Here is a 21,847-nt window from a genome sequence, read left to right as displayed (position 1 = left end):
GAACAGTTGATGGCACTGCCTGTTTGCTCCTTGGCGGTTCACCTATCAAGAAAACAAGTGGTGGCAAGTGATGAGAAAGCATATGGGGAGCAATGGCAGCTGGTGACGAGGCAGACTCACTGGGGAAGGGGTTCTGTTGGCTGAAACCTAAAGCTGGCTCTGTGTAAACACATGGGGGCTTCATCAGCGCATAAGCTACTACGGCTAAGCTGATTCACAGGGAGTTTCTCAGCAGACAGATTCATATGGAAAGTGCTTCTTTGTGGACAGGTACCCGCAAAGCTTTGCCCTGCAGAACACGGCATGGGTATGTTGAATGAGTCATGTGGAGCTCACTGCTTGGTAGGCCCCTGTCTGCAGTGCTGGTGGCACGCTGCCATCTGGGTAGCTGGATAGAGTGCTGGCTCGATAGTCTCACCTTTGGCAAAGAGGAAAGGGGTACCTGGTACCTTTCAACTTTTTGTGTCCATGCTCCGTGTCCGTTGATTCATTTCAGAGGTTTAGAGTGAGACTCCAGTGCAATGAAATGCAGACAATTCAAGCATTTATCCGCACGTGTGTAATTTTACCCATGCCTTTGCCTGTCCTTCCTTTATTCAGACCACAGATTTGCTGACCCAAGCAATGACAGAGCTGTCACAGACACTGACCACTGACTACCGAACCCCGCAGGGTGAATTTCAGCGAATCCAGTACATCCCTGTGTCACAGTCCACAGCTGGCTTGCAGCAGCCTCAACACATACAGTTGCAGGTTGTGCAGGTGGCCCAGGTGAGTTCCCTTCTGGTTCCCCTTCGTGTTTCCTACCCTGTGAACTTGAACCCGAGGCCGTCTTCTGAACATCTGTCTGTCTTTCTATTGAAATGTTAGGGGGAAATGGGTGGGATACATACAGTGCTTTTTTTGTAAGAAAAAGGGTGCCGGAACTCATGAAATTATTTACCTTTCATACATGGTCAATCACTGTACACACACCCACACATCAGTTGTGTAATGAAACATAATGGTCGCCACCTGCAGAAAGCACTCAGCGTGCGACCACACAACCAGTCACAAGCTGAGCAGTGCCACAAGATGAGCGGTGCCATCACAACCAGTGCAGACGAAGTACACATGCATCGGACTCGACACACAAGCAGCCCGCATGCACCGTTTTAATGATTTTGCTGCCGACCTGCTACGCTCAACAGGGCGATTCAGATCCACGTGGACCAAACATTAACTTTTCAACAGTTACTTTTAAAATTTGGAAAATCTGTCAAAAATGGTGCTGGAACTCCGTTCCAGTGCATTCTATGACAAAAAAAACCACCGGATACATATCAGATCAGTTAGATCATATCAGTTTTGGCCTTGTGCATTTGATACGGTGCATCAGGATCTTAAATTAGGACCTAGTTTCTGCTTAGGAGGGATAGAATTGGAAAGAGGACCCAAAGAAAAACAATATTTTCAGGGGCTGGAGACGAAATTGCCTTACAAGGTTAATGAGAGCTGTAAAAATGTAAAATAATCATATATTTAACCTGTTGTGAGTCTTTCACTTACGCCATGAAAGACAGCAACATTTAATAAACTAAATATGAATGTAAAATATTCTTTTATTACATTGCATTTTATTAATCTATTACATTATATGTATAATTTTTTAAGTTTTCAAACAAATTGAGAATTCTTTCAGCCACTAGTAAGTTTCTTGTTTGGCTTAAGTGGAGGGTCTGTTTGATATGTTGTTTTAGATACACTGACTTTCCCCAGTACTCCAAATATGTCTCATTATTACTTGAGATTCATTTTCTTCTAATACCTAGAATAAACTCCCCCAACCTGGTACCCTCTGGATACATGTAAGTACAACTCCCATGGTTTTCAGCATCATCATTGCACATGATGGTTTAGAATAATGGGAGTTGTAATTCAGCCCCTATGGAGGGTATCAGACTGAAGAAGGATGGAACAGAAACACGATCCAAGGTACTAGAGTTGACAGTCACATCACCAGCTTTGCTTAGATCCATTGAACAAGAGATGCCAGGGACTGTGTGCAAACATGTGCTTTACATTTTAGTCACGGTCCCTTTCAATCTGGCTGATCATTTTGTAAAACAGAATGCTGGATTAGATGGACATTAGGTCCTGCTGGGCAAATGTTTATTTGGTTCTTATGAGATATCCAACATAATGAGGAAGCATTACATAGAAGGAACCACGCTTCTGCAAATACTCAAGGATCCATGGGAGTGCTGAAATAAACGCGGCCACACCGCATCAGGTTCACATGACAGAGCTGCTTCAACAGTTTCGTTTCGTTTTCCCCCAGGCCACCTCTCCTCATCAAACCCAGCATTCCACGGTGGACGTCGGACAGCTGCATGACCCTCAGACATACACCCAGCATGCCATCCAAGTGCAACACATCCAGGTCACAGAACCAGCCTCTGCAGCCCAGTCGTCCTCCCAGGTAGCACGTGCATTCCATATACCTACAAGGGGTCTTCAAGTTTCTGCGCTTTTATATTTTATAAATATATGCTATATATTTTTTGTTGATGGCATTGAAAAGTTGGTTCAACGCCGGGAAAATGCATCACCAAGGAAGGTGACTATGTAGAAAAGTGATGTGATTTTTTTTTTAAATTCTTAATAAATAGTTTTTAAAAGTGCAGACACTTTTTGAAGAACCCTTGTATATGCACTGTGCAGAGGAACACACACAACCCAAGCCAGCAGATGATATTGTCCCTAAAGCTTCCAGGGAAATAACTTGGAGTGTCGCATTGCAGCTGCAGAAAAGGCCCTCTTCCTAGCAGCCCCCTCCCCGCACTTCCCTAGGGAATGGCTTACACAGGAAGGCCACCTGCATAGGACTCAAAGGCCAGGTAGGCATAGTTGGGTGTTGGCGCTCCTTAAGGTAACCCAGTTTACTTGAAAGGATTGCTAGTGTTCTCTCATATTAGCAGATAATCATGGTAAGCGCATTTGTCAGCAGCAGTCTCCCAGGCCTGGCATCATTTTTCCCCTTCTCTCACCCGGCCCCTTTTTCATTTCATATCTTTTTGATTGTAAAGCTCCAGGCTGGGGGCTGTCTTATTTATTATATGTAAGCCGTTCCCTTTGGCTGAAGAGTGGGGGAAATTGCTTTAAATGAATGATGTCTTGCATTATGTTGTTGTTAACGGGGAGACAAGAGACACAGAGAGAGAGAGAGACTGTGTGGTGGGGGTGGGAGCATTGTTCCTAGAAGCCACGTGCTATAACTGCCTTTCTCTTGTCTTTTTCTAGGTGGGAAGTCAGCCTTTAAGTCCTTCATCCCAACCATCTCAGCAGGAACTCAGTCCTTCCCAAATGCAGACAACTTCCTCATCACAAAGTCAGCCACAGCAAGGCTCCTCAGTCCAGCAAACGTATCTCCCCAGCACATGGAACTCATTCCGTAGCTATTGTACATATCACCTACGTTCAGAGAAAATTAGCAGATGCTGTATTTCATATAACTTTCTTGTAGACACTGAAGCCCTAATCAGGGCACAGTAGCCAGGGGTAGGGGAAACTAGTGCTCCCATGGAGCTCTGTAGAAGCAGAGGACTACTTTGCTCGGGTATTAGGAATGTACCTTTGTAAAAAAATAGGTATCTTCTCATCTGAGGCTTCCTGTGTGCACTGAAGCCCCAGTTAGTTTTTCGTCTTGTTAGTAGATGGAATTACTTATTGAGGCTATTAAGATGTCAGACAGTTGAGGAACAGAGTGTGATTGGCTTTCAATCTTCTGTTCAGCTGATCTGGAATGAACAGAAAAACTGATTTTCAGTGCTGGGAGAATGCTTGCACGGAGATCTCTTTTACTTGCACAAAGCCTGAATGTAAGAACAGAAATCGATTATGCTACAGCACGACAGATCTGCATTCCTAGCAGTGCAATCTTGTACACATCTACTCAGAAGTAAGGCCCATTGAGTTCAGTGGAGCTTTTCTCCATGTAAAGTGTGCACAGGATTGCAGGCCGAATGTCCCTCAGTGTGGTTGCCGTCTTCCAGCTGCCCGGCTGGGTCATGTGAAATGGATGCAGAACAGAAAAACACAGGCTTTCTAACACAGACCAGAAATGAAGGACAGGCTGTTTTTCAAGAAAGCGTTTGTTCAGTGAAGTAATAGGTATAAAATAGCACCTAGTTAGATTTTATAAACATCACAAGATGGTGATGATAAATGGGGAAGAGGTAGTCACATTAACATGTTTATTCATTTAGGCCACAGCTATCACAATTCGATATGATTTATTGTTTCATTTGATAGTATTTATTTTGCAGTAGCTAAATTGTTCTTAGCTATTTAAACTGTGTTACATTTTGTGTATCGGGATTTTATGCTGCCCACGTGGCTTGCGATTGTGTGAATGGCCAGAGACTTTCAACCACAGACTGCAGCCTTCCCCAAACTCGTGCCTGAATGGCCATTATCCAGGAAGGATGGGAAAGATGGGGAATGTAGTCCAACATATCTGGGTTGTGAAGGGATGAGGAATGCTGAACTGTAATATAAAATTCAGTGGGCTGCAATTAGACCCTGAGTTGTATTTTAGCCTACTTATATGAGTAATGGTAGTTCTTCCTCTTCCAAATCTTGTCCTGCAGCCTCTGAGATTCAGATGATGGCGATCCCACAGGGTCCATATGTGATCACAGAGACAGCCGTAGGCACTCCTGTCACTACAGTGAACACAGGCCAAGTGAAGCCAGTCACCCAGGTAAGGAGAAAGGTGGCAGCCCCAAATTATCATAGAAACAGAAACAGAGCGAGTCAGAAGGGGCCTCCTGGGCCATCTAGTCCGACCTCTGACACCAGCCAGCTCTGCTCACGACATGCCCACCATGTGCATATCAAGGGTGCATTTCTATGCATGTTCTATGACACCTTCATTTCTGGAGGAATTCAGCAGGCAGAGAATGTATCTTGACTGGGGTGCGCTGGCCATCGTAGGACTTTTGCTGACCAAGCATGCATAGGATTATGCCCCTATAGTTCAAGGTCAAGCACTGTGAACATTTAAAAGGCATTACATGAATGTTAAGCACTATCATTATCAATTATACATAAAATGCTGAGTATTGCTATTTGGAAGTTGCCACATAGAGCTTTTCTGAAGTGTTCTAATATTTGTGTCCCTATATGGGGGCTGAGAGTGCCTTCGGAAGACAGAACTGCATATTATTTTGACAGCTTTATGTTCGCAAGTCCACCATTGTTGAGAAAACATAAATGCAGGAGCAGGAGGCACTTAGAGGGAGGATCAGCTGTTATTGGTCAGGAATATTTTTTAAAGGAAACCAAAAGGGAAGAAATGATAAATAGTCACCCATTTGTTATGATTTTCAGCCCCTGAAGGAGGATATTTCTGAAATGCATAGAATAACAACAAAATTTATTTCACTGGCACTCAGGGCCATTTATCATTTCTTCTTGGTTTCCTTTTTTATCCTTGTGCTTCCCCTTTATTTGGAAGGTATTATGCATTAGTGAGGAATGCTTAATATCTTCCAAATTTAAGATTCTGTCCTTCAATACCCCCATGAACAGTCTTTTTTCTCCAGATGGATGTACCTCCATAAATCACTTGAGGTAGCAGAACAGAGGATCTGCCAGAAAGAAAAGGAGAGAGCTAAGTACTTTCTCCCAATCCTTCTAACAGGGTAGATCTCCTTCCAATAAGGAAATAGCTCAGTATAGAACATAGGCTTTATATGCAGAAAGTCACAAGTTCAACTTTTGGCACTTCCAGGCAGGGCTCAAAAAATGACCTGAATCCCTGTGTCGCTGCTTCTAGTTGGTGCCAGCAATATTCTAATAGCTGTATTCATTAATATCTTACTGTATTAATTCCAACTTTTTGGTAGATATCTAACATAGGACACCCCCAGCTTAATGCAAAAAACACTGATTGAAGTTCTGAGGAGAAAAAAAAAACATGAAAAGCAAGGCAGCTTATGTGGGTTTCTTTTTCTTGTAGACACACTATGTAATAGCTGAGAGCCAGCCCGAACTGGATGTAAAGCCAAATCTGTCCCTCTCCAGTGCAGTAGAAGTAGATTTGTCTCAGCCACCTGCACATTCTGACTCCTTGGAATCACAGACAGCCAACCAGCAGCAAGCCACACAATACATCATTACGACAACTACCAACGGTGATGGAAATGGCGACGTGCATATTGAAAAGCCCTGAGCCCCCTCCCTACGTGGCACAGAAATAAGGAGATCCAGTCGGACCCGCTGAAATGTTAGTCGAGCATCCTAAATACAAGGGGGCACCCAAGAGCTTTTTCAAAAACCAGAAATGCAAACTAAGCCTCCTGTACATTTACTCCCTGATCCTCACAGAGGAGTCCCATTTTCCTGTTTGTGGGCAGATTTACAGCAGTGAAGGAAAAAGGTTTCCTTAACCTGACTGCTGGCAGGACATGTCCAATGTATGTTTCAGAAGCATATACTTTAAAAGGCTGCCTTGGTACCTAATTTCTGTTGACTTCATTTTTTTAAGTAGCAATGGAAGAAAAGAACATATCCACTTAAGAAAAATAAAAACCAAATTCCCTGGAACAGAGGAGCAAGTAAAAAGCATTATCTCTCAACATGTGCAGGACAGATGGGTCAATGAAACTGTGAAGCTGTGCAGAAGCAGTTAAATTATTATTTTGGGAAGTGGGAAGGGGATTTTTTAATTATTATTATTATTATTATTATTATTGTTACTGTTATTGGAACCCTGTGAACTGTTTACATGCTATCTGCACTGCCCTGGTACTCAGTTCTGGAGAGTATGAAGGAAGCAGTCTTGGGACCTCTTCAAATCTCAGACCTGTTCAAATCAGAGGAGCTAATAAGGGTAATGCTGTTTGAACCTTCATCTCTTTGACTGTGTTCCCTCTGCACAAGAGGGATGATTTTTCCCCCTGGCAAACCAATAAAAAGGTTTGGTGATGTTTTGAAATATGTAGTGGCTTTCTGTGTGTTTGTTACTGACTTCTATTGGAAAAGGATAGATGGGGTGAGAAGGTGAAGGGTGTTCTTTTAACTGAAAGCATTGAATTCTGCAGCTGATATGGTCACTGAAAGTACGGAAAGATATATATCTGCCTTTCCTATCTTCCTTTCTGCATAAAGAGGTTGCACTGCAAAGAGTCGTTCACTTGGTAACTTTTATTTTTGCTGCAATCGGTGTAACAGAGTTATCCCCTTCTGGAAGCTAGCACTCAGTTTTGCAGCACTTCAGACTAAACACGTATCAAACGATCGGGTGCTACAACCCTTCACACGTTCACACAGTCAAAGGTAATGCCCGATCAATAAAATGGATTTAGTTACACTTCAGAATGGACCGAAAGGTTTCCACCCGTCCACTCTGACATACAACTAACAATGATTCGATCTAATGCGTCTAATTTCTTTCGCGACTGCAACGGAACACAGCAGGAGCTCGCCACTAGGTGGAGCCCACGCGCCTGGGAAAGCACCCGGGCGAGACTGCGCTTGCGTGGGAATTGCAAGGCGGAGCTAAGCGGGAAGAGCAACACGGCTGCGCGCTTTTGCCATTCTTCCGGCTACAACCTCGGGATCAACGCACTCGCGTGCACGCATGCGCGAAGTGTTTGCTCTGGGAGGGACGCAGCCGGGCGCGCCCTCGTCCCGCACGGAGTCCAGTGCACGAACGCGCTTGCGGGGTGGGAGACGCGTGCTTGCCCGCGCACATGCGCGTTGCATCCGGCCTGTTCCTTGCCTGGCGGGCCTCGTCGTCCACTTCTTCCTCGACCTGGAAACGGAATGCCTGAGCCGGGCTCAGGTGAGGCGTGCCGGGCAGAGGACGGGCCGGGGGCGCGGAAAGGCCGCGTTCCGCCTCGGGGGCTGCTGCGGTGTGCCGTGGCGGAGGGACGGCGGGGATGGGAGAGGAAGCCAAGTCCGGGGGTCGTATGGGCCGATGAGAAGCGGGTCCTGGGGGGCAGCCAGTCCGGAGGAGCAGCTGGGAGCCTCGGCCGGCAGGAAGGAGGCGAAATCGGCCCCGCTCCTGCTTGATCTGCGCTTCTCGTGCATCCCCCGCTCTGCTTCCTCTATCCGTGGTCCGAGTTACATTGTAACCTCCTTGGGGGCAGGGGACTGTGAGTGTAACAAACAAAGCAAAAGCCAACGGCTGTCAGTTGGGCAAACACATTAGATGGAAAATAGCCTTGTAACTCCCAGCCTGCATGGGATGCCTGAAACAGCAGAGCTTCTTCCCTCTCTGCACTTGTGCAGGATTGCATCTTGCAATGAATCATATGTGTTTTAGTGGAGTCTCTCTTGGGATTCAGTAAGTGGATGCATGAAGGCCAACAAACGGGCTCCTGATGAGACAGATCGCTGGTTCCCACGTTTGGGAAGTTGATGTCCGTCCAACCTGATCGGAATGGGAGGTTACATCCATGCCCCCCGTTGTGTAGCATTCTGCAGATTTAGCTGTTGTAGGCATTTGGGATCTATTTTAAATGTGCTTTTTCAGTGAATAATCATGGTGTTCTAGAATGTATTGCTTAAAGCAGCCTGTTTATCCATAAAGTCATTTTTTTCTGCTTGCATTTAGGTGTTTTCACACAAACATTCTCTAAGTGTACAGATAGAGAGTTTTGAAATGGTGTTTTGTATCTTAAGTGCAAAACAAGCTTACCATCATTGTTTTGAATTTAAAATTCCGTAATAAAAATTAAGAATCTTGAGTATGCCTCAGAGAGCCAAGTCAGCACGATAAACCAGTGAGCTAAATTACTGCAAATCACTATATAAGCATTTTTAATTCATTTCCAGTGACCTATGTTGCTTCCTCACATGTGTGTTCATAATGAAAATGCAAAGACACATAACCACAGGAGCTGAAATATGGACTTTGAATGTCTTCTTACAGACAACGGTATTTCAGTTTAGTTAGAAGTTATCATCCCAGACCAACCGGCTAATATTCCTGGAAAAAAACAGGAAAGCAGCATGCACTGAAAATGAACAAAATCTTTCTCTGAGACTCTGGTGAGATTCTGTTTGACCGATGGCTACAGCAAAACTCTTCATTAAACCTGCTGTATTATGATTATTTCTCACTGAAAGAACGAGTTCCATTTCTTTTGACAGCTTATGTGTATTCTTGTAAAAAAAAAAACCTCAGCAGAAATATGGTTACATAGACAATTCAATTAAAATACATCTTAAAAGTGAATCTTGTTCATTAAGAATATGCTTCTTACACAGCATCAGCCTATTTCAGATGGGAGCTACAAAGCTGTTTTCACCCTGTTTAGCTAACGTTTGCACTTCCTAGTGGGAAAATCTGTGCATTCCTCAAATAAAAGGTAAATATCAGTAGTCACAAGATAATCTCATTTTCAGGAATGTTTTAAAATGCATGTTGAGTGAATGAGTGCTTCCCATCTAGCAGCAAAGCCTTTTGATTGTTTCCCTTAGATGCTGTGATTGCGGTACTGAAATTGTTCTATTGGGAGAAATCTAACTCCTGAGTAACCATCGTATGCCAAACACATACCTTTCATTCATTCAATTCTAGAATTAAAGTGCAAAAAAACCCACACATACACAACCAACAACCATGATCAGGAAGTTTCTTGCTGCTCTTTTTTGTTCTGTCGCTTTCTGTTATCTCCCAAATACAGCAGGAGTGACACACACACACACACACACACACACACACACACGGACAGAGGGGTTAACAGCAGGGTTAACTGCTGGGTTATTTGGCCCCTAAATAGCTCAGTGGTCCAGAAATTACACTACACAACCTCAAGATCATGGGCTTTGCACTAAAATGGAAGGGGTGAGCATGTTGCAGGCAACACATCCCTTTATGTATGACAGTCCATCAGTTCTTTAAACAACTGGTTTTTGTTGTGTGTGAACCAGGTCAAAACTTGCCAGCTGCTTTTGGTAGATGTATGTGAATGTAGCAACAGCCTCTGTAGACAGAGAGAAGTAGCTGCAGCGTTCTGCAGCAGGGCATGGCTCAGTAAAGCTGGTTTTAAGTGTCTGGTGGCGAACTAGGATGATTTTTCCCTGAAGCAGTAAAAGCCATCTGCAGCCGCCATCAAGTATACCTCAGTTAATCATGAATCTGCTTCAAATGAAATTGTGATAACAGTAGTAGGTGTAAATAATAGTAAATTATAGTAAGTTTCTTTTTATTCAAGGATTGTATTGGTGTATAAACAATGGATTCTTTGGATCATATGCTCACCGACCCATTGGAGTTGGGACCATCTGGAGAAGGAAATGGTACACAGATTATGGAGGATTGCATGCTGGGATCCATACGCATTAGCCTGCCCGAAGATCTTTTGGAGGACGTGAGTAAAATCTCTTTCCCCTCAAAAACAGTAAAACAGTGTGAACTGAGCAAGCACCACCTTTATCTTCTGGAGGAAACACTGCAAAAGTCATCATATGATTCAGTAACTAAAGGATCTGGACAGACTGTGGAAGTGGGGAGGGGGGACAACAAGACGGCGTTCAATGTGGATTAGATCAAGGTATTGCATTTGGGGCTCAGGAATACATGCAATAGGTACAGGATCGAAGGACGAGTGGCTGGAGAGTGGCACTTGTGAAAAGGATCTTGGGGTACTTGTTGATAGCAGGCTAAACCTGAGCCAGCAGTGCAACGTGATGGTTAAGTGGGCGAATCTCACCCTCGGATGTCAAGCCAGATGTGTGCCTTTCAGATCGAGAGAGGTGCAGGTACCTCTCCATAAGATGCTGGTGTGCCCGCAACTGGCGTACTGTGTCCAGTTCTGGACTCTTCATTATATGAGAGACATAGTTAGGTGAGAATCAGTTCAGCACAAGGTCACATGGATGGGATGGGATGGGATGGGATTGGGGGTGCTGTCAGATGAGCTGTGATTGAGAGAGCTGAGTCTTTTCAGCCTGAGAAGAGGAGAGTCCGAGGGAATCTTATAGCAACATGTAGGTATGTGAAGGGGTGTCACATGTTAGGGGGTTGTGACCTGTTCTCCCCTGTGGTGGGGGAAAGGATGGAGCCCAGTGGGGCAAAGCTTAAGGAACAGGTTTCAGGTTGAATGGCTGGAAGTACTTCCTGACAGTTAAGACCCCTAGGATATGGAATGGGCATCCACAAGAGGTGTGTGTGTGTGGGGGGGGCGCATCTGTGAGGGTGTTCAGGGAAAGATTGGATAACCACATGTTGGGTCTTACATGAGCAGAACCAGGGGTCAGACTAGATGGCCCAGGAGACCCTTTCTGATTCACTATGTTCCTATGTTTCTGTATAAGATTGAATAACTTTGGCTATTTGATTCACTTCCATTGTTGCATTTTTCATAAGTGGAATAATTTGGAAGCCTTTTCAAGGATCTTATTTCATTCCTGTCTGACTTTTTGTAGCCTGAGATCTTCTTTGAAGTTGTCAGTCTTTCAACATGGGAGGAGGTGTTGGTGGATTCGCAACGAGAACACTTAAAAAAGTTTTTGCCCCACTTCCCAGAAAACAACATCGAACACCAGAATAATCTTATTTTGTCCCTGTTCAGTGGAGAGAACTTCCGATTTGGAAACCCTTTGCACATAGCCCAAAAACTCTTCCGAGGTCAGTGGCAGCTTTATACATATTCAGACCCTAAATCCATGTTTACATGGTGCTTTAATTCTAACACTGTTGTTTTATAATGAATTTTAATATTGCAATAGGTTTTCCTGCCTTCAGTGAAGCCCCATCATTCAAAGATGCCATTGTTTTCTGTTTTACCCTTAATACAAGCTACTGCATATATCACGGTAATAAATACTAGAAAGTGCTCTCACATGCAGTGGGTTCAAATGATGCATCTCAGGCATGTGAAGGGAAGGTACTGGAATGTTACATTTTCCTCTTTGTCTATGTGTAAGTCGCCTAGAGAATCCATCTGGATTATTCGACAGCGTACAAATTTAACAATAAATAAATAAAATATGGGTCGAAATTACAGAGTAATAAGTTGGACACCTAAAAAGTGTCTGCTCTCTTTGCTGGGCCTTTTTCCATAGGTCACTTTCTGTTGTCACAACAGTGATTTCTATTTTTCCTTTCTGAGTAAGAGGGGCCTTTCTAATCTGATGGAGTACAGTAATAACAGCTGTTTGCTGTCCTGGGTATTGTCTTCCTTTTTACAGTTGATTGGTAGCCTTTGGGATGGTGTATTATAAAGAAAGAGTAGCTTTCAGACTAGATAAGATGGCATGCCATTAATCCACAATAAGGCACGGTGCCTGTGGGTTCCAGGTTGCAATTCTTACACAGTTTGTCACATTGTGTGGACCCTGTGTAGGTTACATGAGGCATAAACAACCACATCATAACCCTGAAGCGGAACAGGGGTTATGCCGGCTGGTTCTTGCATCCCTCCTGAGCGGGGGTTGCTTATTCAACATGGTGGTTACACATGCTGCAGTCTCCCCGTGGATTTAGTAACCCACGATGGGCTGTGAAGTTTTGCAAACAGCCCCAGCAGAACCAGAACCAGTGGTAACAGTACTGATGCCCTCATTGCAGATGGACACTTCAATCCAGAAGTGGTAAAATACCGACAACTTTGTTTCAAGTCGCAGTACAAGCGCTACCTCAGTTCCCAGCAACAGTACTTCTACCGGTTGCTGAAACAGATTCTCGCGTCCCGAAATGTAAGTATGTGAAGTAACTAACATATGCACAAAGTGTTATGATCAGGACTAGAAAAATTTGAATTTGGTTGCCCAGGTGCTTAAGACATATCTAGAATTGAAAGACCAATAAAACTAGTTCTGTACACTTAAAGGGCCTGTAAGCCTGAGGGGTTTGTAATAGATTCCATATATGCCTATGAATGTATGAAGTTGCTCTATACTACATCACACCATTAAGCCATCAAGCCCATTATTGTCTGTTCTGACAGTAACTCCCTGGGGTGTAAAGCAATGGTCTTCGTTGGCTCTGCAGCCTGAGCCTTTAAACTGGAGGCGTGAAGAACTGACATTATGTAAACCAAATAGCCGAGCTATAGCCTCTCCCCTATGCTATATAGCAAGCCATATTGGAAAAGCAGCTTCTGGTATGGTAGGATGGTCTCCTATGCCGAGATGTAAAAAAATACTGCTACATGTAACAGTAGCTTTTTCTGAACCAGCCCTCATCTTTGCATTGACATTTATCCATCACCTGTACAAGACTACTGCCTGAATAAGGTTGCATTGGTTCCTAAAGCTTTGGTTCTAGTTCCTATGGACCAGACATTCCCCAGTTCTGCATACCACTAAGAAAAATTCTATTTTGCTGTACTGGCCATGAGTTGGTATTCTTAAGGAGGCTTATATAAGGCTTTTCGACTGAACAGTGATGGGATTAAGATGTAATTCAGCAGGCACTCCAGTGTGTATCTCTGTTTCAGCATCTATTGGAACTTGCCAGGAAGGGTGGTCCAGACCTGGCCCTGAAAAGGAAGTATCCAGCATCCACTTGCACTGCTGAAGAACGGGACAGACAGACTCATCGGCGATATCTGAAAATCCTCAGGGAGGTGAAAGAGGAATGTGGAGACACTACTTTATCCTCTGATGAGGAGGGTAATGGAATGAATCTTGAAATGAAAGGAAACTACCAGATGAGGAATGGTACTGGGAGGTCTTTGCTAAAGCTGGGTCTGCACAAAACTGCTCTGATAAATGGAAATAATTGATGATTTGCCCCAGCAACTAATCGATGTAACACCCCAATTTTTGGCACATGCTTTTTACATGGATACATAAATTTGGTGCATACATTTGAAATGACCAGCACAGGCCTTTTATTTGAAATACAGTTAAAGACAGTCTTGCTAAGTCCTGCTAAAGGCAGTCTTATTTCAGCAAGGCTTTTCTTGCTGACCAGACATGGTTTCAATTTTGTTTTATTCTTTAAATATTTTTAGAATATTGTTTTTATTCTCTTATTTGTTTTAACCTCAATGAACTGGAATCTCTTTGGATCTGGAGTGGTATAGATATACTATAGGTAGGTAGGTAGCTAGCTAGAACATATTATCCCCTTTGTGCAGATTAACTTACTAATACATACCTTGCCTGAAGTATTAACCCTGCACTTAGCAAATAGACCTGTTATGAGAGTTCTGCATTTTATGGCATTTTAAGTAGCCCACATGTTTCCAGCTCTTTTGATTAGAAAAGTAAAATGATCAAATAACTTGGATGCCTGGCTGTGTCTGCTGTCCAGGAAAATAATTGTCTCTCCAGGTTTGTCTATTTCTGTACCAATCTTACTACTGTATGTATTTCAGATTTGAGCTGCTGGATTCCAAATTCTCCAGCCCATTGCCCAAGTCCTGCCATTCCTCTCAGAGTGATCCCTACGTTATCAACGCAAGACATGAAAACAGCAGGTAACATAAAGTGATATCTTGTTAGACTCATCTTGGAACTTGTTTGATATAGAATACCTAGGGGTGGGAGGAGAGGGGTGCCACCAAGGTATAGGGTATCCTGGCAGCATCTCAGCCTCCTTACTTTCCTCTCCAAAGTACTGCCCTTAGATGGCCAAAATTGGCAGTTTACCTGCTTTATAGATCAGGCAGAGCATGGAGGCAGACTTCACCTCCGTGTGCCTCCCATCCTGGTAGGATGCTCATCATCCTGCAAAGTTTGGTTAATTATGGGCATCCCCGTTAGATTCCAGATGAATAAATATGTCTAAATTTGTCTGTCGGAATAGCGTACTTAAGAACTTCATTTGTTTCCTAAGCTGTGTAATTGACTAGATCAGTCTGTCAAGAGAAGTTGCATATGAATGCTTAAAGATATTTAAAGATGTCAACAACTTAACTGTGTTATGTAAGTAGATTTACAGCAAACATTTAATAGTATTTTACTTCCTCCCTCACCCCCAGATAAGCTGGATTTTGGTGAGAATTGCCTGAAGATGATGCTGAAGAAGCACCATGAAAAACGCAAGCGCCAACCTGTAAGATACATTTGTAGGTTACATTTGGAGCACAGGTGGAAGATAGAATTATAGTTCAGTGGGAGTCCAAGCTGAATCCAAGTTGAGGCCTAAGCTACATGAGACACTGTGGAAGCTACTCAGATTGTAGCTAATGTGGCTCTTGGGTACAGTTATGCCACCTTATAGAAAAAAGGCTGAAAGATTAATGACATGCAGCACAATCCTAAGCATACTTACTCAGAAGTAATTCCCAAATAATTCCATAGGATGTACTAGTTAGAGGAAATTTAGGGTTATAGTCCCAGAGGAGCTAATTTTCAGGGTTTCTGACTTCTGAATGATAAAAGTGTTTTTGGACTGTAGTTTTACTGAAATTTCCCTTTCTGTGTCTAATATAAATAGCATTTTATCTGCATACTGTTGGAAAAGGCATGGAAGTTTAGTCTCACAAGTCTGTCCTCTGTTCTCACATTGACCTTGATTTTGTGCTGTTCTCCTTCTTGACTGCCCCTTTCTTGTCCATAGAACCATCCTGATTTGATGATAGGGGACCTGACTCTGAATGACATCATGACACGTGTGAATGCTGGCAGAAAGGGATCTTTGGCAGGTCTGTGAATCACATGCATCACTGCTTTGACTGCCTGTATTGGGTGCCCCCCCCCCCTTCAAGTTTAAGTTGGAATTGTTGGCATAGGAGCATTCATGGCTGCATTTTCAGGCTTTGCTCCCAAGAAGCTGTGGAAACCATGAGCAATATAAAAAGTGACCATGTTTGCAGTCTCAACAGTGATATTTGGGAATGCTTTATTTATCTTTTCCTATTATGCCTACTTGTGAAGAAAATGGTGCTCAAGGCAGCTATCATTGATTAGAACAAAATATTAAAATAGAAACAATCATAATGCAAATACGTTAAAAACAATTATTATACAATAGAAGAATAAAAACAGCACCTAACCCAAGTTCTGCTTGAATAAAAATATTTTTGCATACTGGCAGAAGGTTATCAGAGAGGGAAGCAGCTTAGTCTTCTTGGGCAAGAATATCCACAGCCTGGAAGCAACCACTGAGAAGGCCCTCCCTTGCATAGGACTCATCATGGTGCTTCTAAGCTCCCACCTTTCAAACAAGATGCACCTGCTCGAGGCTGTTCTTTGTGAGAATTTTCTCCCGTGTGAGCTCTGCATGTTTTGCTTCTGTTCAAAAAAAACTATTACTACTTGCGCATCTCTCAAAAAAGAGCCTGACAATTAAAATTCTATCTGTGTACTAATTGAAATGAGCAGTTGTGTGACCTGAACATATTTGATCTTTTCAGTGTATTATATGAGCCTGCTACACCTTTCAGCTTAAATCCCTGGGAACAACTAAGAAGTATTGAAAGTATTTATACTTCAGACTAACAAGGCCATCCCTGCTGTGGAGCAAACTGCTTCAGGAGGCACTGTGAGAATGTGCAGGGATACATGAAGGCAGGATTTTGGGGGCCAGAAATACTTATTCAAATGTTGGTTGATATAACATCAACACTTTTATTACTAATATTTGATAACCTTGCAAACATATAATGTGTAACTTGGATACTCCTCTTTTTCCAAACGAAAGCCTTGTTCGACCTTGCTGTCCTCAAGAAGAAGGTGAAGGAAAAGGAAGAGAAAAAGAAAAAGAAGATAAAAGCGATTAAGCTAGAAGCAGAAGATTTCTCCGAGTCCCTTGGCAACCCCGAAGGGATGCCTCCAATGTCACAGGATCCATCCCCCATCCCTCCCATCTGGGATCCCCCATCCCTCCCATCTGTTAAAGAAGAGTAAGTTGTTTCCTGGAGGAATACCACTGTGGGTGGGTTGCACAAAAGGCAGTGGCCAAGCTTGCCTGTGTGCCAGCTGGACCCCACCACTAATGCTTCTGCTACAAATAACCTGAAGTAAACAGAATTGGGGTTTTTGCTCCAGAAAATACAGAATGCAGGGAGAGCCTTTCTGACCTAACTTGTGCTCATGTGAGAATGTGTGTCTCAGATAGCTTTCTATTATACAAGCTTGCAGCACTCATCCATTCGTGAGGTGCTACAGGAGAGAGAGTGACTTGAAAATAATTTAAAAATTGACTGCAGGCAAGGGAACATGATTTGATTTCATCTTGTTAAAAAGCTGAACATCCACATATCAGTGAAAAGTTCACCAGTATTGGTGGCTGATAGTTTAAGTTCAGTGCAGGAGAATGGTGACTGATACACAGATCGGTAACATGTCTCCTCCACAAATTCATTAGATAATCTCGGCCTTAGCACTTCTCCTCCCAAAGCTGAAGTATGGGGGTATGTCATTATTACTGTCTTAATTTTGTTTTTAAATTACTGAAATGGTATCTCTGAAAGTGCTTTGAATACAATGTGATAGATAAATGTGCTAAGTCTGATCATCATCATCATGTTGTCTATGGAACCTGAATTCTCTAATTAGGTTACAATAAATCCATCTTCTGTCAAAGGCCTCTTGAAGACATCAAGCCGTGTCTTGGAGTAAATGAAATTTCCTCCAGCTTCTTTTCCCTCCTCCTAGAGATTCTGCTTCTGGAAGGGCCTGCTAGTCTCTCAGTGGTAAGCTTTACCTTTGTACATTTCTCTAGGTCATTATCTCATGGTAGAAATTGTTGGGATTAATCAGGCCACGATTCAGTAAGGTCACAGCTCCATGTCTGCTTATGTTACAGAAAACTGTTTTTCATTTGTGCTGATTCATTTGTGCTTCCTTTTCTATACCAAGAGCAGCTTTCCAATTCACCATTATTAGATAACCTTGTGGGTTTAAAGTATCTCTGATTTCATGTGTAATTTGATACAAAAATGCTATATTTATGCAATCCATTAATATATTTATATCTGCCTCACTCGTGATTCCAAGGGGACTCAGATTTTTATCATTATTGCCACCACCCATATGAATGCTCTTGCAGATCATTCAGATAACAGTAGTACTGGGGAAAGAAAAAGTTGTGTAGTTACTTGAGAAGCAATCACAGCTGGGTTATCAGATGCAAAGCATTTGGGGATGGCTCTGAGGCTTCTATTGTAAAAAAAAAAATGACTCTAAGTCTTCCGTTGCATTGCCAACTTTATTCAGCTTGTACAAATAAAATGACTTAAAAGTGCTGTCATCTTTTGCTCAGCTTGAGGACAAGCTCATGGATTGGCAGTCTTCACCTGCCAGCACATTGAACAGCTGGTTCTCCTTTGCTCCCAACTGGTCAGAACTCGTTCTACCTGCCCTGCAGTATCTTACGGGTGAAAGCAGAGGTAAGTCCCATTTTCCTATTCTGCAGCCAAAACAAAATTATTACCTTGAGCGTTTGCATTTGCTCTCTTGACATTTGACCGGAATTTAAGTTCCTGCTGTTCTGTTTGTTTTAATGGCACAAGCCATTGGGTAGCGCCTGACTGGGCTCTAGACTCTTCTGTCCTGAATTCATTCAGTTCAGACGGCCTTCCTTTAACATTTGATTCTGATCCTGAAAAAATGTGAGTTAGAACTTTAACTCAGCATGTAAAGACAGGCATGTTGGTGGCTCTGGGTTTCTTACGTTATCATGGCCACTCGGTCCTGTAGAGGCGATGGCTTGACTCCAAAGGTGTCCCAAGATGTCTGCGTATGAAAGCGCTGTTTCCAGTTCAGCATCGCAAAGAAAGTTAAGCTGAAATTCAGAGGTGTGAGCATGCAAAGCTTTGCACAGCCACTTACAGAAGAGCATTTGCTGTTTCTATTCCCCCCACCCGCCCCAGTTGTTTTGCAATGGAGAATATAGGTGCCTCATGTATAGATATGTAGGTTGCAATCCTATGCATGTTGAAACAGGGAAGAAAAATCCTACACTTCTCAGCATGCCCTGGCCAGCATGGTTAACTGAAGAAATATGGGTAGTTATAGGACTCCTTCTTTGCAAACATGCATAGGAATGTGCCCTGAGTTACTTAATTTGTTACCATACGAAGACAAAACTAAAGCTACTTTGTTCTGCAAAGCCTTCTGCTAATAAGCACAGGGAGAGCCATGCTGGATCAGACGGTATTCCTTCTAGCCTGGCCTTTCCACCCAGCAACCAACCAGCTGCCATCTGGAAACTCACAGCTGGCACAGCTGGCACAGCAGATTGCAGACTGAATATAAACACATTTTGTGGTTCTGTTACAAGGAATGTTTCCTTGGGTCCAAGCTCATTCTTTAGATGTCAGGTGAGCTGGAGTTGACTGCTGAATTTTAATTTATTGTAACGTAAGCTGAATTTTCTGGAATAAGTTATTACAATAGCACATAGGTATATAAAATGTTTGTTTTATTATAGATACTTCTTCCAGTTTTTCTCCCTTCGTTGAATTTAAAGAGAAAACTCAGCAGTGGAAACTGATAGGTAACGTAACTTGGCTGCATTCTCTCATTCTGGTAATAAAATCTCTTGGCTCTTCTCTGGAGGCGCTTATCATGTGACTTTAAGATGTGTCATCGTAGTAATGTATCTTTTATGTATATCAGTATATATGACAAGTTTATATTCAGGTGCACTTCTTTCATTATATTATTCTGAGGACAGTCTTTTATATGAAGCAAATAAATATTGTGTACCTTTTTTCATTCTGGGTCATGGCAGCAGGTTTAAATAAGTCTGATTCTGTTTGGGGATTGGAAAGCTTTTAGTCCACTTCTGTTTTTATAACTTGGTGTAAATCCCACATGACCTTTTATGCTACTTTTGTAGAATAGAATAGGGATATATGGACTTCGTTAAATCCATTCCATTTGTGTTTAATGGATTGTCAGGCATTTTTCATTCTGTTGTCTGCTGACTGACAGATCCATTTTTAAAAATCTGTTTGCATGAGACTTGACTTTCTGTTTATAACTGTGCATTTTCTCAGATCCTCTCCAAAGTTTTTTAAGAGTTCATGGAATCTATGAGACTTGGAAAAATATTATCTACTATGGAATCCATTGGTCAGTTTCAGAGCAGTCCAAACTCATTTGAATCCATTGAGGATTTCTCTGCTTTCCCTACTGTAGGTGACAAAGTGCTAGACTTTTCTGTTTCTTATCATAGCCCCATCCCAAGACCATGAAAAGGAGTTGGCAGAACTCTTCCAGCTCTGGTTGGAGACAAAAGACCAAACCTACTTCAAGGTAAGATGGATACTTCTCTGTATACACCTGGATTTCAGTTGGCTCATCTGCCATATTTACCCTGATGTTTCTCTTTTTTGGCAGGACAATGAAGACAGTTCAGATGCCACCACACCTGTTCCCCGAGTGTAAGTATATATTTGGTTCAGTAAGCTGCTCACAGACTGAAAGCTGTGATGTATACTTCCAGCGCTTTTGAGTCTATCTTTGCTAACAGCAGTATGCACCTTTTCCTACACTGGGAGAGCAAAGTGTTATTTGTGGCTAAACCAAGTGCAAATGTTGTTCTGAAAAATAGTTCTGTGGCACACTTGTTAGTTGCAGGCACTGTTGGGAGTTTCCCCTGTCTCTTTTCTTAACTTTAACATAGTCTGTTTCATAGCAGTTAAGACATACTGAACAAGTTCCCAAAATTGAAAGTGCAACATCTAGAATAAACCCGAGTTATATATTTGAATTATATTCTTTCAAAGAAAGTGGTTTGCTTCTCCAAAAATCAATAAATGTTATCTAGTTATGAAAATGACTATGTCTGCTTCCTTTCCTGTGCATGTTTGTGTGTATAACATTAACATTATGAAATATTCATGTGACTTACCTCCCCTTTCAAATAATTTGTGGGTTGTTGACAATGTTCTTTGTTTCAGAAGGACTGACTATGTGGTCCGGCCTAGCACTATGGAAGAGAAACGTGTTTTCCAGGAACAGGTGAAGGCAGCACGCATTCTCCTTCAGTTGATAGCCCAATGATAAGGATGCACTGGCAACACTGCACTTACAGTTAGCCAGCAGAAGAGCAAAACGTCCATGCCTGCAACGCAGATTGTTTACCGTGTTCTCAGATACACTGTTTTGAGTTTTAGCATTAAAGTGTCAGAGATGGATTTCCCATAAGCTGCCTTGAATGCGTTTTCTAGGAGTGTATTAAAGCATCTTGTTGAATCCTTGTTAAATCCTGTTTTCATAATGGGAAAAACCAGGCTTTCAGATGAAAATAAATAGGAAATTTTGTCAGTGATTCGATTTAAATGGTTAGACTTCATAAATTAGGTGTAGCAGGTTCTGTTTTGGTCATGTACAGCCCATATGGTCATCTTTAAGGACTCAGGAGCAGGCTGACACATCATGTCTTTTCTTCTTTCTCACACGTGTGTGCTCTCTCCCCCCCCCCCACCCTTACCAGTGGTTCACTATTTAATTAACCAACATTAATCTCAAATATGACAAACATGGAGATACTGCCAGCCTAGCCATGGGGTCTCTGTATGTTTCTCCATTGCTGAAATATAAGCAGTTGCTCTTTCTGATCTCAGTCTTCATGCAAGGATTACTTACAAAGCAAAGTTAGAATTATCTGGAAGTGCAGTTCATGCTGCTCATGCACTACAGAACTCTCATCTGGGTGCATTCTTGTTCCACACCTGCAGGAGCGGTATCGATACAGCCAACCCCACAAAGCATTCACATTCCGCATGCATGGTTTTGAATCAGTGGTGGGCCCTGTGAAGGGTGTGTTTGATAAGGAAACTTCTCTGAACAAAGCCCGAGAACATTCTCTGTTGCGATCAGATAGGCCTGCATATGTCACTATCTTGTCCCTTGGTAAGTTGGCAATTTTGCGCTCGCACGCGCCCTCCCTCCCTCCCTCCCTCCCTCCCTGTGTGTGTGTGTGTGTGTGTGTGTGTGTGTG

The 21,847-nt window shown here is 42.7% G+C and overlaps 2 protein-coding genes across 10 annotated transcripts in view; both read left to right on the top strand.

The window, feature by feature from the left end:
• PRDM10 (PR/SET domain 10) overlaps positions 1-6,982 on the top strand; it is a 64,303-nt gene extending 57,321 nt beyond the window's left edge. For 2 of the 3 annotated variants that reach the window (XM_044439565.1, XM_044439567.1), the window contains 5 exons: positions 601-771; positions 2,321-2,461; positions 3,283-3,442; positions 4,632-4,744; positions 6,005-6,982. In XM_044439565.1, the coding sequence (XP_044295500.1) occupies positions 601-771; positions 2,321-2,461; positions 3,283-3,442; positions 4,632-4,744; positions 6,005-6,217 (798 nt within the window). In that variant the 3' untranslated portion in view covers positions 6,218-6,982. The remainder of the gene's footprint in view (positions 1-600; positions 772-2,320; positions 2,462-3,282; positions 3,443-4,631; positions 4,745-6,004) is intronic. The other variant, XR_006415618.1, reaches the window with a different exon arrangement.
• Positions 6,983-7,670: 688 nt separating this feature from the next.
• Positions 7,671-21,847, top strand: part of NFRKB (nuclear factor related to kappaB binding protein) — a 26,927-nt gene continuing 12,750 nt past the window's right edge. For 2 of the 7 annotated variants that reach the window (XM_044439572.1, XM_044439568.1), the window contains exons 1-17: positions 7,671-7,831; positions 9,262-9,362; positions 10,212-10,367; positions 11,425-11,626; positions 12,569-12,696; positions 13,440-13,662; positions 14,325-14,426; positions 14,931-15,004; positions 15,512-15,596; positions 16,595-16,796; positions 17,480-17,588; positions 18,158-18,284; positions 19,328-19,393; positions 20,078-20,157; positions 20,242-20,285; positions 20,805-20,865; positions 21,585-21,759. In XM_044439572.1, the coding sequence (XP_044295507.1) occupies positions 10,233-10,367; positions 11,425-11,626; positions 12,569-12,696; positions 13,440-13,662; positions 14,325-14,426; positions 14,931-15,004; positions 15,512-15,596; positions 16,595-16,796; positions 17,480-17,588; positions 18,158-18,284; positions 19,328-19,393; positions 20,078-20,157; positions 20,242-20,285; positions 20,805-20,865; positions 21,585-21,759 (1,813 nt within the window). In that variant the 5' untranslated portion in view covers positions 7,671-7,831; positions 9,262-9,362; positions 10,212-10,232. Of the gene's footprint in view, positions 7,832-8,826; positions 9,363-10,211; positions 10,368-11,424; positions 11,627-12,568; positions 12,697-13,439; positions 13,663-14,324; positions 14,427-14,930; positions 15,005-15,511; positions 15,597-16,594; positions 16,797-17,479; positions 17,589-18,157; positions 18,285-19,327; positions 19,394-20,077; positions 20,158-20,241; positions 20,286-20,804; positions 20,866-21,584; positions 21,760-21,847 lie in introns of all 7 variants that reach the window. The other 5 variants (XM_044439571.1, XM_044439569.1, XM_044439574.1 and 2 more) reach the window with 5 other exon arrangements.

This window comes from Varanus komodoensis, unplaced genomic scaffold, assembly GCF_004798865.1.
Source record: "Varanus komodoensis strain SLA01 unplaced genomic scaffold, ASM479886v1 scaffold35, whole genome shotgun sequence".
NCBI classification, from domain to species: domain Eukaryota; kingdom Metazoa; phylum Chordata; class Lepidosauria; order Squamata; family Varanidae; genus Varanus; species Varanus komodoensis.
Note: the sequence above shows the minus strand (reverse complement) of the source record. Positions and strands in the feature narration are given on the sequence as shown.